This window comes from Corvus moneduloides, chromosome Z, assembly GCF_009650955.1.
Source record: "Corvus moneduloides isolate bCorMon1 chromosome Z, bCorMon1.pri, whole genome shotgun sequence".
Taxonomy (NCBI): Eukaryota; Metazoa; Chordata; class Aves; order Passeriformes; family Corvidae; genus Corvus; species Corvus moneduloides.
Genome location: NC_045511.1, coordinates 17,430,889 through 17,443,641, shown reverse-complemented (window position 1 = coordinate 17,443,641; position 12,753 = coordinate 17,430,889). Strand labels below are relative to the sequence as shown.

At 45.4% G+C, this 12,753-nt stretch overlaps 1 protein-coding gene across 16 annotated transcripts in view; it reads left to right on the top strand.

Moving 5' to 3' along the window:
- Window positions 1-12,753, top strand: part of CELF4 (CUGBP Elav-like family member 4) — a 700,257-nt gene that overhangs the window by 637,486 nt on the left and 50,018 nt on the right. For 7 of the 16 annotated variants that reach the window (XR_004237446.1, XR_004237445.1, XM_032095908.1 and 4 more), the window contains exons 9-11: window positions 8,436-8,516; window positions 9,527-9,592; window positions 11,240-11,320. Coding sequence is in view for 14 of the 16 variants with exons in the window: in XM_032095908.1 (XP_031951799.1) it covers window positions 8,436-8,516; window positions 9,527-9,592; window positions 11,240-11,320 (228 nt within the window). In the remaining 2 variants the exon portion in view is untranslated. The remainder of the gene's footprint in view (window positions 1-8,435; window positions 8,517-9,526; window positions 9,593-11,239; window positions 11,321-12,753) is intronic. The other 9 variants (XM_032095920.1, XM_032095915.1, XM_032095919.1 and 6 more) reach the window with 3 other exon arrangements.

Sequence of the window (12,753 nt, the reverse complement as noted above, 5' to 3'; positions counted from 1 at the left end):
GCGGCAGTATTATGTACATAATCATAGTCTTGCTATGATTATGACTCACCACATATTGTTTAAATCCTGAATATTGCTCTCAGATACTCTTTCATACTCCACAAAAAAATCTTCAAATGTGGGTTCACACCATTACGGCCTGTAGCAGAATGTTCTTTGTTGCCTGAAAACAGCAAAACAGGACAATGAACATCTCTAGAGGCATGGCATCCATATCATTCAGACCCTAATAAATTCCATTAATTGTGCAGTTTGTCTACATGTTCACTCTTCTGACCAGCCATAGTATTTTTGATGCTGCATCCAAAGGACTCCAGAATACCACAGTCTTTATAAAAACAGGTCCATATTGAATAATTGTATTTAGTCTGTAATTTCACTCTTTTTTTCTTCTGTCTTCCCCTGTGCTCTTTTTTTAAGATTCCCTTAGACTGGTAAAGGGACGTACATGGTATCATTTCAGTCCAATTACCAAACTATCCATGGATTTGTGGCAAAGGCCAGAGTACTTTGAACATCCCTACTCACCAGGGCTTTGATCACAGCCCCTGTCCCTGCAGGAATTAGCTTTCTCTGTTAATCTGGTCAGGCTATGGATCCAAGCAGTGGCACTAGAAAACCATTCCTTGCAGGCATAACCTTTGCAAGCCAGGGTCTCACCTTCTCCAAGATCAGACAGTACATAATGCCTCAGTGCACTTTTTGCCACAGAGTGAATAACAAGGCAATAAGTATTTCCCCTTCCACTAGTCTAAGCCCCTTTGGAGATTTGACCTTTTTGTGTATTAATTCCTGCCCTTTAATCTTTCAGTTTGCAGAGCTATTGAACGTGGCAAAGTGTCACAATATATAGTGGGGACAAAGAGCTGTTGTGCCATGATCTTGTGAGTCACTTTGCAGCAGCACAAGAGCGTTTGCCATTTCCACATTAGTCATAGTAGCAGGGATTACACTCTTCTGCCAAAGCTTCTTAGCCACCCAGAGCCCAGAGCCTCTCTTGTAACCCTGTGTGATGTACAGTAACAGTAGAGACCATCTGCACTGGCTTCTGCTGTGTCTCAGATCATCAGAATTCTGCTCTCTGGTAACAGGTCCTGCCCTGCTGAATTGCATTGTGAGGGACTAGACAAAATTCTCACTCCAAAGATAAAGCCTCTTTGGTAAGAGAAGGGGATGGAGACATGAGAAAATCATGAGACTAAAGGGCAGCAAACAAGAGAGAGAAGGGCTTGCCTGTCAGCCTATCAGTGAAATGAGAGAACTGGAAGAAGGAACAAAGCAGAGCTCCCAGAAAAGTGAGGACTGCTCCATAATCTTCCATCCAGTGATGTGCCCAGAAAGAAGTGGAAATACATCACATAGCATCTTACATCCCCCTTATTCCTCCTGGGCCAAAGGATGTCCAGAGCCAGGGATGGGCCAGTAGTATGGCAGCTTTGTGGAGCCTTAGATGGGGAATGCTTTCACAGGTGCCGAGTTCTTCAGCTTCCTGACAAGGGGAAGCAGAGGGTCAGGCACTGATCTCTCCTCTGGTGACCAGTAACAGGACCTGATGGAAAGGCCTGAAGTTTTGTCAGGGGAGGGTTTGATATCAGGAGAAAGTTTTTCACCCAGAGGGTGGTTGGGCAGTGGAACAGGCTCCCTAGGACAATGCACCAAGCATGACAGGTTCAGGAAGCACTTGGAAAATGCTCTCAGGCACATGGTGTGACTCTTGGGGTTCCCCTGAGCAGGATTTTGATGATCTATATGGATCCCTTCCTACTCAGGATATTCTGGGATTCCAATTCAGTGCATTTGGTCTGGATTTAGGTTGCTGAGGAAACAAAAGCTAATTCCCCTCAGTTCCTTGTAATCTATTAAAAGTGTGTCACCTCATTTACTATTTTCAGGCACACAGTGGTTCTGTTTCTGACTGTTCACCCCTTCCAGGACTGGCTCTATCTCTCCACTCTGCAGACCCAGCACAAGTTTCTCCACCACCACTCCCTTTAGCACACAGTGGGTACATCTGGGCTAGCAAGACAGCAACCTCCACCTCATATCCTCTTCAGAGTCCAGCCCTCTCTGGTGAGGACTAGCTGTCAGTACAAATGGGCAGCCAAGCCTTCATGCCCACATTTTTCCAAGTCACCACTGAGACAGGCAGTAAAGGTGTACTTCACAGGGGAATTCCTGTTTTGTAGCAACTCATGTCTTTGTAACTGAACTATGACCATCAGCTCATTTTCCTTGGCTCAACAAAGAGGTACCAATTTCACCCACTGCCAGCAGAGACAGCATTCAGACTCCATCTGTAATTATTATCATTACCCAAGTTAATTTTGCAGTGGAGGAGTTGCTAGCATGCAGTCATGACAGCCTTGTCCATCAGCTTGTCAATTAGCAGCACTGCTGATGGACAGGCTGCTGCTCCAGACCAATGAGTCCAGTGTCATTCCTGATCATGGCAGGCACCATCCAGTGACACTGGGCAGGAGCAGGGCTTCTTCACTAGTGCAGGGAGAGGAAAAGACTGGCTTCCCCCACCCCAGTGTCTATCCTGATATTTCAGGCCTGAAGGGTGTCAGACAAGAAGAGTTTAGCGAGAAGGTAAATCAGGAGAACAGAAAAATAGTGACTTGCCTGCATATGTAGAAGGTCCAGGATGAAAACCAAACTCCACAGCATTTGGTCCAGACATACACTATAGCCTAGAAATGTGCCTGGCTCAGCTGCCCTGAGGCTAAGTTCCTCACTGCAGGAAATCTCTGGCTCTGTACTGTTTGCCCACCCTAAATCTCCACGTGAGAGCTTTCCTGTTCATATTTTGTATCAGCAGTCCCAAAAATGCAGCAGTGAGCACCTGAGACACATCATTATGTCAGAAGCATTCATTTGACCCATTTGTAACAATCTGCCATGTGCCATAAACTATGCTTTACTGGTAAAATAAACAAGTGGAGGAATGAGCTCATTAAAAACTTGATAACAAGTTGCCATCTTCAGTTGCAGTCTAAGCCACTTTAATGATGCCATGTACTTCCAGAGACCATGCTGCAGCTGTAATGAATGAGGTTTTTTATGACGGTTGTGTGAGCCTTTCCAGAGCAAAAGGGTTTTCTCCTCTGATCTGGAGGAAGGTGTAAACACAAATCAGGCTCTGTGCTGATGTTTTCAGTAGCATCCATGTGAGTTAAGACTTTGAGCTTTATTTTCAAAGATGACTTAAACTAAGCTCCCCCAAAATATGGATTTAGAGTGCCTTAAAAAGTTTCAAAACCTGACCCTGACATATGTGATTATGGCCTACAACAAAGAGAGGGAAGTCTGGTCCTGACTTTGCTGTTGAATGGTTGTCACCTTGACTAGCCATGTCCACCTGTCTGCATTTCTGAGTTGTCTGTGTCTTTCTTGCTGTGTTATCTGGAAGCTCTTCATTGCCAGACATGTCTCCTATCATGTTTTTGCTCAGCATCCATCTCAGAAGCAACCTGATTAGGCATGGGGCTTGGAGGTGGGACTTTAAAGAAAATAATAAAGATAATCCTGGTTTCCATGACTGAACTAGATGAATGTTATAGTAGGTCCATATGCTGTCCCAAACAAACACCTACAGTAGCTGGGGATGCTACCAAGAGGGCTTTTTCCTACTAACAGGATGAAGCAGAGGACATAAAAGCCCTGGATTTCCTTGTTCTTTTGATGCGTAGGGGAAAAGACAGAGGGACAGCATGTCTTTAACTGAGTGGTGTCCACCCCTAAATGGCAAAATGAGACTATAAAACACAGGATCAGCCTCTGTTTTCTGCCAGATCAGCACATTCTTTCTGTTATTGCAGTTATTGTTGTGTCTGAATACCTAATTAATTACAACAGTAAGCGCTGGCTTCTTTAATCACAGCATCAGCTGTCCTAATCAATCTTAATAATATGGAATCTGTACTATGGCACCCATGAATTTTAATCTACATAAATTTCTTAAGACCTCTCACAAGCTTGTTGTACGAAATGATATAATTATGGATATAGATTAGGGCTGTAGAGAGTGATTTAAATTGGATTTAAGGAGAAGGTGAATAGAGCCCTCCCACTCAGTTATTTATTTATTTTAATCCTGGCCTTCACATAGATTTTTTTTTTTCCTATCATTATGTTATTACCCCCCCACACTGACTGAACAGCACTGCCTCTCTTTGATTGCCCTCCTCCCTCACCCACCTTCCCAAGGGTGATAGTGGCCAAGCTGCAGCTCCTGGGAGAGGTGTGGAATACCTCCAGGACAGTGAGAGGAATGGATAGATGGGGCAGAGCTCATAATATGCTGTTTCAAACCTATACAGGAAGCATCTCTGCAAAATAGAGTGAAATAGATGGAATTGAGCATGTTAGTCACAAAATGCACAGATAATCAGAAGCAAGGAGTGGAGAGAATATCACATGGGAGTAAGACTACTCCTTCCACCAAAGAGAAATCACAAGGCACCTTCGGGGCTGAAAAATGTGCCAGGCTCTGCTTTTGTCTTTCAGGAGCACTGGACTCCTCTGGTTTCAGAGAACAGACCACTTTGGCTTTCTCCTACCTGAGCTGGGACAGGGAGGCTGTCCCATAGTCCACTGACAGCATTGGAAGGCCCCTTTTGATGGCTCAGGCAGTAACTATCATCCTTTTTCCTCACCAGCCCACTCACTTCAGTGCAGATCCTCCTGATTTACACCCCTGAATACCACAGCAGACTCCAGCTCTCTGTCCCCTACAACCATTTTCACTTGGGACGCCCATATAACTGCTTGTCTTGGACAGACACTGGAGCCGGGCTACTGACACCTCAGGAAGGATTCTTTATAGAATATCACTTAAACCAATTTTATTTGTTTTTAACAACAGGCTTCATTCTGCCACCTCCATCCATTCATTCTCTGACAGAAGCTAAATGTCAGACCCAACACTAACTGAAAGCCCCTTTAAAAAGTTGGATTTCAATCTAGAGATATATCAGGAGTAAGAAAGTTTCCTGGTGTTAATTTTAAAGCACTGGTTTTTCATGCTGACTTGGGAAATCATCCTCGCTTTTTGGCATCAGGCAGAGGATTTGGAAAGTGACATTAACGGATCTACTTTCTTTGAAGGACTTGGGAGTCATTTCTTGACTTCTGCCTAATGAATAAGTGCTGCCTTCGTTAAATTTATATTTATGGCCATATAGTAGGTCATTGGCTTGTTTTATGTCTCCAGGTTTATGGAAGGTTATCTGCCATGGTCACCTTGTGGCATCTTGGCCAGGATTGTCTTGCAAAGAGACAATTGTATTTGAGCAAGATTTTTCCCGTGGAGATATGGAAATGATCAAATTAATATAGAGGAGATGTCTGGGGATAAGGCTCTTGCCCTGAGCTGCCAAATGAAGTTACTATTAGCATCTGTTTTCACAGTACACCTTTAGTTTGCCCTGGCCAGGCCAGATCCTCAGCTCCTGGAAAGCAGCAAGGCCACAGGGACTTCAGTGGGGCTGACATGATTGATGGTTGTCCTCTCAGGACCCTCTGTTTTTTTTTTTTTCCTTCACCAGCTGATTCTCAGCATTTACATTACACCACCTTTAATCTCAGAAACGTCTGTATGTTGGACATGACACCTCCATGGGTCTGGTCACAAGGAAAGCTGTTTCAGATGTTCTCCCTAGGCACAATTGCACAGAGTCAGCACATCCAAGGTCTTTGGATGATGTTACAACTTAGATACATGCTGATTCTGGTCCAAAAGCTGCTTTAAGGTGCTCTGTGATATCCACGTCTCTCATCAATAGCGCTAACCAGCCCTTATACACCCATTTACCTTGTGTGCCACTGTGGGCTTGCACCCTGGCACAAACAGCACACAGAGGAGCTGAGGTGTTTTCCCAGCCCTGAATGTTTGTGTTCAACTAATATTTTCAGTATCAAAGAAGACTGGCAAGGTGGATGGGGAAAAAGGGTGACTGAGGCAGGGTAACTCTCTCACTAACGATCTATGTGAAGGCCACCCTATGAAGTTATGTGTATCTTATGGAGGAATAAAGCAACCTTACCTGATGTTCTCCTGGTGCTGAGACAGAGAAATTACTCCTATCTCCCAATCACTTTGAATTTTAGCACGTGGTGGGCTACAGCCAAACCTAACCCCTGTGGTAGGTTGACTCTGAATTGTGAGCTTCTTGTGTATCTGAGCCCATAATGAACTCCTCATAGGTCATTAACATGTAAGAGGACTGTCACTTTACAGAACACAGCATGGCCACAACTTCCTCAAATGTCTAATCTGTGTCTTGAGATTTCTGGATCAATACCAGCTGTTGGTTTCATCCATGCTACGTCTGGGAGCACAGGCAGTTATGCCCTTCACTAGGTCTGATTCATTTACAGGGTGAGCAGCAGCATGAAGATGTGCTCATGGCTGCCCAAGATGCCTTGGCTTCCTGCCAGGGTGTCCAGCCAGCCCTGAAGTCTGTGTCCCTGCATCTTCATAGGCCGTGTTGGCCAGCACGGACACATCTACTGTGCTGAAGTCACATCTTCATTTGATGAGTAAACACAGTCTTCAAGCTAAGGAAGGCGAGTTCTTCAGTGAGCAGAGGTCATCACTTTTAAGAGGTGCCAAGTTAAATTCCTGCTGCTTGTGACTCACCACAACTTTTGCTTTTCCCAAATGGCCAAGGCAGGATGTGAGACTACAAGTAAAACAGAGCCCCAAGCCAGGAGTTGCTGCCTCCCCAGAGGTGCTTTGAACTCTGCTTTTCAAGAGCATCCAGGGATGGCTGGGTCAATGTTAGGGCCCTGTGTGTTAGAACAGCTACTTTGTGTATTCTTTTCTCATGAGGAAGTGATTTCCAGATTGGAGCAAAGCTGACTGAAACCAGGGCAGAGCCTTCCCACTGGCTTACATGCGCTATGAGCCAAGAGGAAACCCCATGCATGACCTGGGTCACAAGGCAGCCTCGTGAGAAATACTCAGTTAGATATTACCCTTGGTAGAAAGTCATTAATAGTTGGGAAAATAATGAACTCTGAAAGCTTTAGTGTGGAAGGTAGAAAGGCTGCATTTCACAGCCTGTTATCCCAAACACTTCAAATAAAGTATTTGCCCAGTTCTAATATTTAAAGGTGGGCCATGATTATCAGCGTAATTTTCTTAAGCAGAATGTCTTAGTTCTGATGGGCAAAATATGGTTCCAAAGGGAGGTGAGATATCCAGAGGTGGGATAAGCAGAGCAGCTCTGCAGTGAGACAGGTGGTCGTATCCAGGAGATAGACTCAGCTGTAGTGGGGAGGTTGGGCAGTTCCCACATGTGCCCAGATAAGGCAAGGAATAAAGGAAAGGATCACAGTCAGACAGGTCCTGCCTAGTGACTTCTCCTGTATCAGTGAAGTGTCAGCCACTGCTAATTATCAGAAGGTCAGGGGGAGAACAAGCATGCCCGAATCAGCCTCATCTGAGGAGGAATGAAATACTGTAACTGCATTTCCTGAGCAGCAGACAACTGCTTCCACTATGCAATGAAGGAAGGACAATTGCCTTTGGGTCAGAGATGGCAGATCCTCTGCTTCACTGCAGTCTGCAAAACCATAGTTACAAAGATTTGCTTCACTCACCACAGGTTCCCTCACCTTTCTCAGGAGATATCTTCTACCTGACAGGACTTGAAGGGTCTAAGTTATTATGATCCATTCTCCTAAAGGGGTGAGGGCACTGATGTATTACTCAACTTTCCATAGATAGTCAATTTTCTTGTGGAACGATACGACCAATATTCTCTTCTTCGAGGAAAACAGTTTTGAGCAGAGGTTAAAAAGAATAGACTTTAGTTGGTTTCTTCTTCAAGAAGAATGGAGTAAGTAAAAACATTTTTTATATTTTCTAAACATTACCTCCATTATTTTCCTGGAAAAGCTACTCTTTAAAAAATGTAGTGTAGAATCTCTACTCTGCCTTCCACTGACCTCCCACAGGTTTTAATGTATTCTCCTCACACCTTTTGTAAGAAATGAAAATCCTTACAGTAAGACAGCGCTTTCCCATTTCACACATACACATATTGAGGGACTTGCCAAAAGTCAGCTAGGAAACCATTCCAGCCTAAGACTGCAATCCCACTTATTTCTTCCTGTGACTACCCCAGCCTCAAAGTCCACATGATCCAGTAATACCCATAACGAACAGGAGCTTCCAAGCCTTAGCCAGCTAATTGGGTTTGCCACCTCAAATTTGGTCGTTTCACCATTCCTCCTTGTATTTTGGGAGAAAAGTGCAAGACCTTGCAAGGTTCCGTCATGACCAATGGTGATCTTTAAAGTTAAGTTTCAAGCTGGTATTTCTATTTGTAAGAAAACACTTTATCCATGTTCCTTGGGTATGTAATACTCACGTATGACAACCTCCCCCACACTTTGCCATACAGTCAGTGTCTTTCCTTGGATAGGTGTATGGCACCAGATTTCCTTCCAAGAGGCCCCCACCTTTGCATCCTCCAAGCCTTGCCTCCAGCCACACCTCTGTGCGGGTAAGAAGGAAAAAAGGTGGGATGGATGTGGGAAAGTGGCAGTTCCCTAAGGGATCATCCTACAAGGAATAGGTTGGAGGGACTGCATAAATGTAGAACTGTGCAGTACCAGTAAATACAAATTAAACTCATAGCAAGAAGTGAAATATTAGGGCCAAGGTGACATTTGGACTGGAGGTTTAGCCAAGCTTTGCTTTAAATTTTTTATTGATGCAGATAAAGAAAGAGCTTATCCAACACGTTTCTCTCTTTTTTTTCTCCCTATCAACCAAAGGAGAAAAAAAAAAAAATCTTAACTAGCTTTGGTTGTATTTGAGCAAGACTTCAAAGTTTCACAAAAATAAACAGTTTTAGTGGGGAGGAATGCACACTTGTAAAGAGAGAAAATACACTTTGAAGCCAGCAAGAGACTGCATGCCTTATGCAGAGATTCACAGCATCCTCCCTGGAGCAGAGAAGTGGTGTCCCCCTCCCCTCCATGCAGCTTCTTCTCTCTCACTGGGGGCTGCCTGGCAGCAACACAGCCCCTCGAAGGGATGTGGGGATGACAGGAGCCATTGCTTTGTTCTCTTCTCCTTCCTCCTGCTATGCCCCTGTTGTTTTCTGCTCTGATTGAAAGTTCATGTGACTGTAGCTGTCACTGAGATCTGAGTTTGCACAGCACCTAGCACAGTGTTAGTCCTGGATTAAGATGAGGGTTCTTTGGGGTTGATTAGTGCCAAAAATCTGCATGATCAGTGCAGATCCATAATTAAAGCTTGGGAAATGAGGAGAGAGGTTTATTTGTCCTCTGCTCCAAGGTCTCACAGGGTGATGGCTGGGGGACAGACCCCTCTTAGCCATCCTGGGGGGTTCTCCACATTCCTGTCCATAGGGTGAGTGAGCTGCTCCTCTTCAACCCTCAGCCCCTGGGTCTGCCTGTTTCATAACACATATTGATGATAAAATATAAGGGGAGAGTGCCTTATGTTTTAACCCCTTAATTCCTTGTCTCTCTTGTGTCTCCACAGCACAGAGCCCCACTGCAGCAGACCCCTTGCAGCAAGCCTACGCTGGAGTGCAGCAGTACGCAGGTCGTTAGTATTAACACTTTCTCCCAATAAACCTTTCTCTTCTCTAAAGCCATTACCCTCTGAACACACCTCAGGGGGCTGAGGGAAGGGAGGTTTTTACTGATACAGGAACAAGCTGGAGGCCACAGACTCCCAGATTCAATTTGCAACAACATCGAGATACCCAGGGTCTTCTCTCACTGAGGAGACAACTTCCTCCATTTCCCAGGGAAAGGCTCCCACTGACCTGCACCTCAGTGAAGCTTCATCAGCATGACCATGTCTGGTCTGCCTTAGCACAGTGCACAAGTGCAAAATCAGGCCACTGCTTTGGAGGCCACTTTCTAAAACAGGTCTCCTGAGTGCTGCAGCAAAGAGGGAAGATGGGCAGCCACACCCCGCAGACCCACTGCTGCTGTGCCCGGAAGGGTATGGAACGCCTGCACCACACCCTTTTTCTTAGGGTGTGTCTGCTGGCCTTGCCCCAGTTAGTCAGTCTGAGCCTTGCTTGAGAGCTATCCAGACATTCCCCTGCTTCTCAGCAGATTTCACCACAGCTCCCCGTGGGTCAGCCTCCAGTTGTGTGTCCTGTATGCCGAGCAGCTCCTTTGCAGTTGATGGACTGACACCAGCCAAAGTGACCTGGTGCAGACCACGACCCTGCCGTGTTCAGCCTCCCCTCACGAGGTGTCCATGGCCAACGTTGCGAGGAAGCTGCCACCCCAAAGTCATTATTTCCTGTGGTAACTGGAGCAATCATGGGTTCCCGCTGAGGAATGGCTATTATCTCGTGTCAGTACTGTATCTGGAAACTTAATTTAATTCTCCATGTAGGGCTTCATTTGCCGGTGTTTTAGTTATTGTCATTTATTGCTTGTGAGGTTTGATAGATGGGAAGCAACTCAACCCTTTGAGCTGTTAATTAACCCCTCAGCACACACATGGCCCCTATCCTCTTCGCTCTGGTCTTGCAGGCGACCCATACTCTGTATTTTTAGCAGCAAGGCACATCATCTACCATCTGTGGTAGTGAATGGCTCCCCTTGTTTGCTTGGTGGGGGAGCTGAGATGGAGAAAATTGTTTAATTGCAGCTCACTGTTTCTCCTGTGTTTGTGTGAGAGAAAGGAAGTCTCTATGGGCGTGAAAGAAAATGTATATCCGAGAGTGTACGTGCAACTGTGTCTATACAGCCTGTGGGCACATGAAGTGGGAAACACACGTGTGCGCTGTTTTTATGAGCATGGGAGTTAATCAGGGTGCCAGAGATGACGTGGGGGAAAGGTGCGCGCATGCTCTGCGCATGGCTGTCAGTATGGGCATCTCTGCACTGAGCTCGTGCCTGAAGGTGTTTGTCTCACCAGCTGGAATGGTTGCATATCTCTGCTGGGAGTGGTCTCAGCAGAGTACCCTTTTACACTGCATGGCTGCCCTGGGTGCCACTGCTGACAGAGCTGGAGGGAGGGAGGACACTCAGGGCCCTGCGGCACCTCCTGAAGCATGACCGTGTCTCTTACGCCACACCTCAGGCTGCACAAGATGGCCCTTCACAGACCCAAAACACACGGGCAAAGCCCACATCTAGCTTGGTGTGGTGGTTTGGAGAGAAAGCTCCTTGCTTCCCAACACTGAAATCTGTCCTTCTTTCTTCTTTCCCTTTCTCTCCCCTGTAGCTGCTTATCCTGCTGCTTATGGCCAGATTAGCCAAGCGTTCCCACAGCCACCTCCCATGATCCCACAGCAACAGAGAGAAGGTGAGTAAAAGTGATATCCTCCTTTGTGACCCCAGCAAGCCGTCCCACCTCATTGGTTTCCCTCCTCATGCACCAAGAGTGTCCATTAAACACCCAATTGCTTTGAATCCCTGGTCCACTGGTTTTTCTGCATTTCTACACGTGGCATGGTGCCACTGTCACCAACGGTACTGTGGAGGAACATCCATGTGGGGAATTGCTGATGAGATCTCTTCAGTCTCCAGGGAGGAGAGCATGCTGGTGTGCATGGGACATGGAAAGACCGCCTAGCAACATAGCCATTAACGTCCAGTGGGGGCCTCTGTTCAAGACAAGCAACAAGAATGCAGATAAAAATGCAACTGTATTGGAATAAAGAGCTTTACAGGAAACAAAGCACTAGTGGCCCTCTATTAAAAGCCAGTAATGTCATTTCAGACACCTTCTATTTGGAGAACAAGGCCTTGCTATTTAGAGTAGCTGATCTAGTCCTTGCAGCCTTTCAGCCTCCATTGATAATCTGGAAACAGCAATCAGACCTTGTAGAGCACAATCCCTATCAGGATGAGAAAAATCATACAGTAAAAGTTCCTATTTCTTTGCAATGACTATGAGAGTTGCCTGGGTAATCTACTCCACAGGACTGGATGGCTTCACAGAAGACATGAAGAGTAAGGAGAGGTGAATCTAGCATTTTTGCATGTAAATGCCTTGGGAGAAAACTGTGCCATGTAATATTTCCTTTACAGTCAGTGGGGAGCAGTGGAATCCTCAGAGGAAACCCACTTGGGTGGTTCCATTCCAGCTGTCCTCCAAGGAGTCCACTGCTCCCTTTTGACAAGAAGGAGGGGACTGCTTGCCTAAGTGAGACATTAAAGTCAGGTGCTCCAGTGTAGCAACTCTCATTTTAAATAGTTACATTTTAAATTTTATCCTCTATTAGATTACTAATTCAGACATATTCTATATTATATGTGTTATTATATGTATGTAATTACATTTAATGTTTTAATACTGTGTAAGAGTCAGAATGAAATTAATCTAGATTACACTATCAAACTAAAGCGTTCTGATGATCCAAAACTACTTTGGGGGAGAAATCTCATTTTGTAAGAAAATTAGAAATGTTGTCATTTCCATCTAATTTGGAATTATTTTTTTCCTATGTCAGAATTTCCTGGGGAACACAACTTCCAGCTCCTGATTAGCTCTAGTACATGTGCCTGCTGTGAGAACAGATGCACAGACCTATCGTATCATTACAGAGATGTTTCCCCCATGCTGAAGGACTTTGCTTTTTGTTACTTACTGGGGCTAGATTAAGCACAGGACAAAATGGCGAGCAGATCATTGCTCAGCAAAGCGCTGTGCCAGGAACCACCAGAAGCAGGGGAAAGCTGTGGTGCACACTTTGAAGACCCTCTGCCTGAAGACCCCTGAGTTCACAGGGCGTA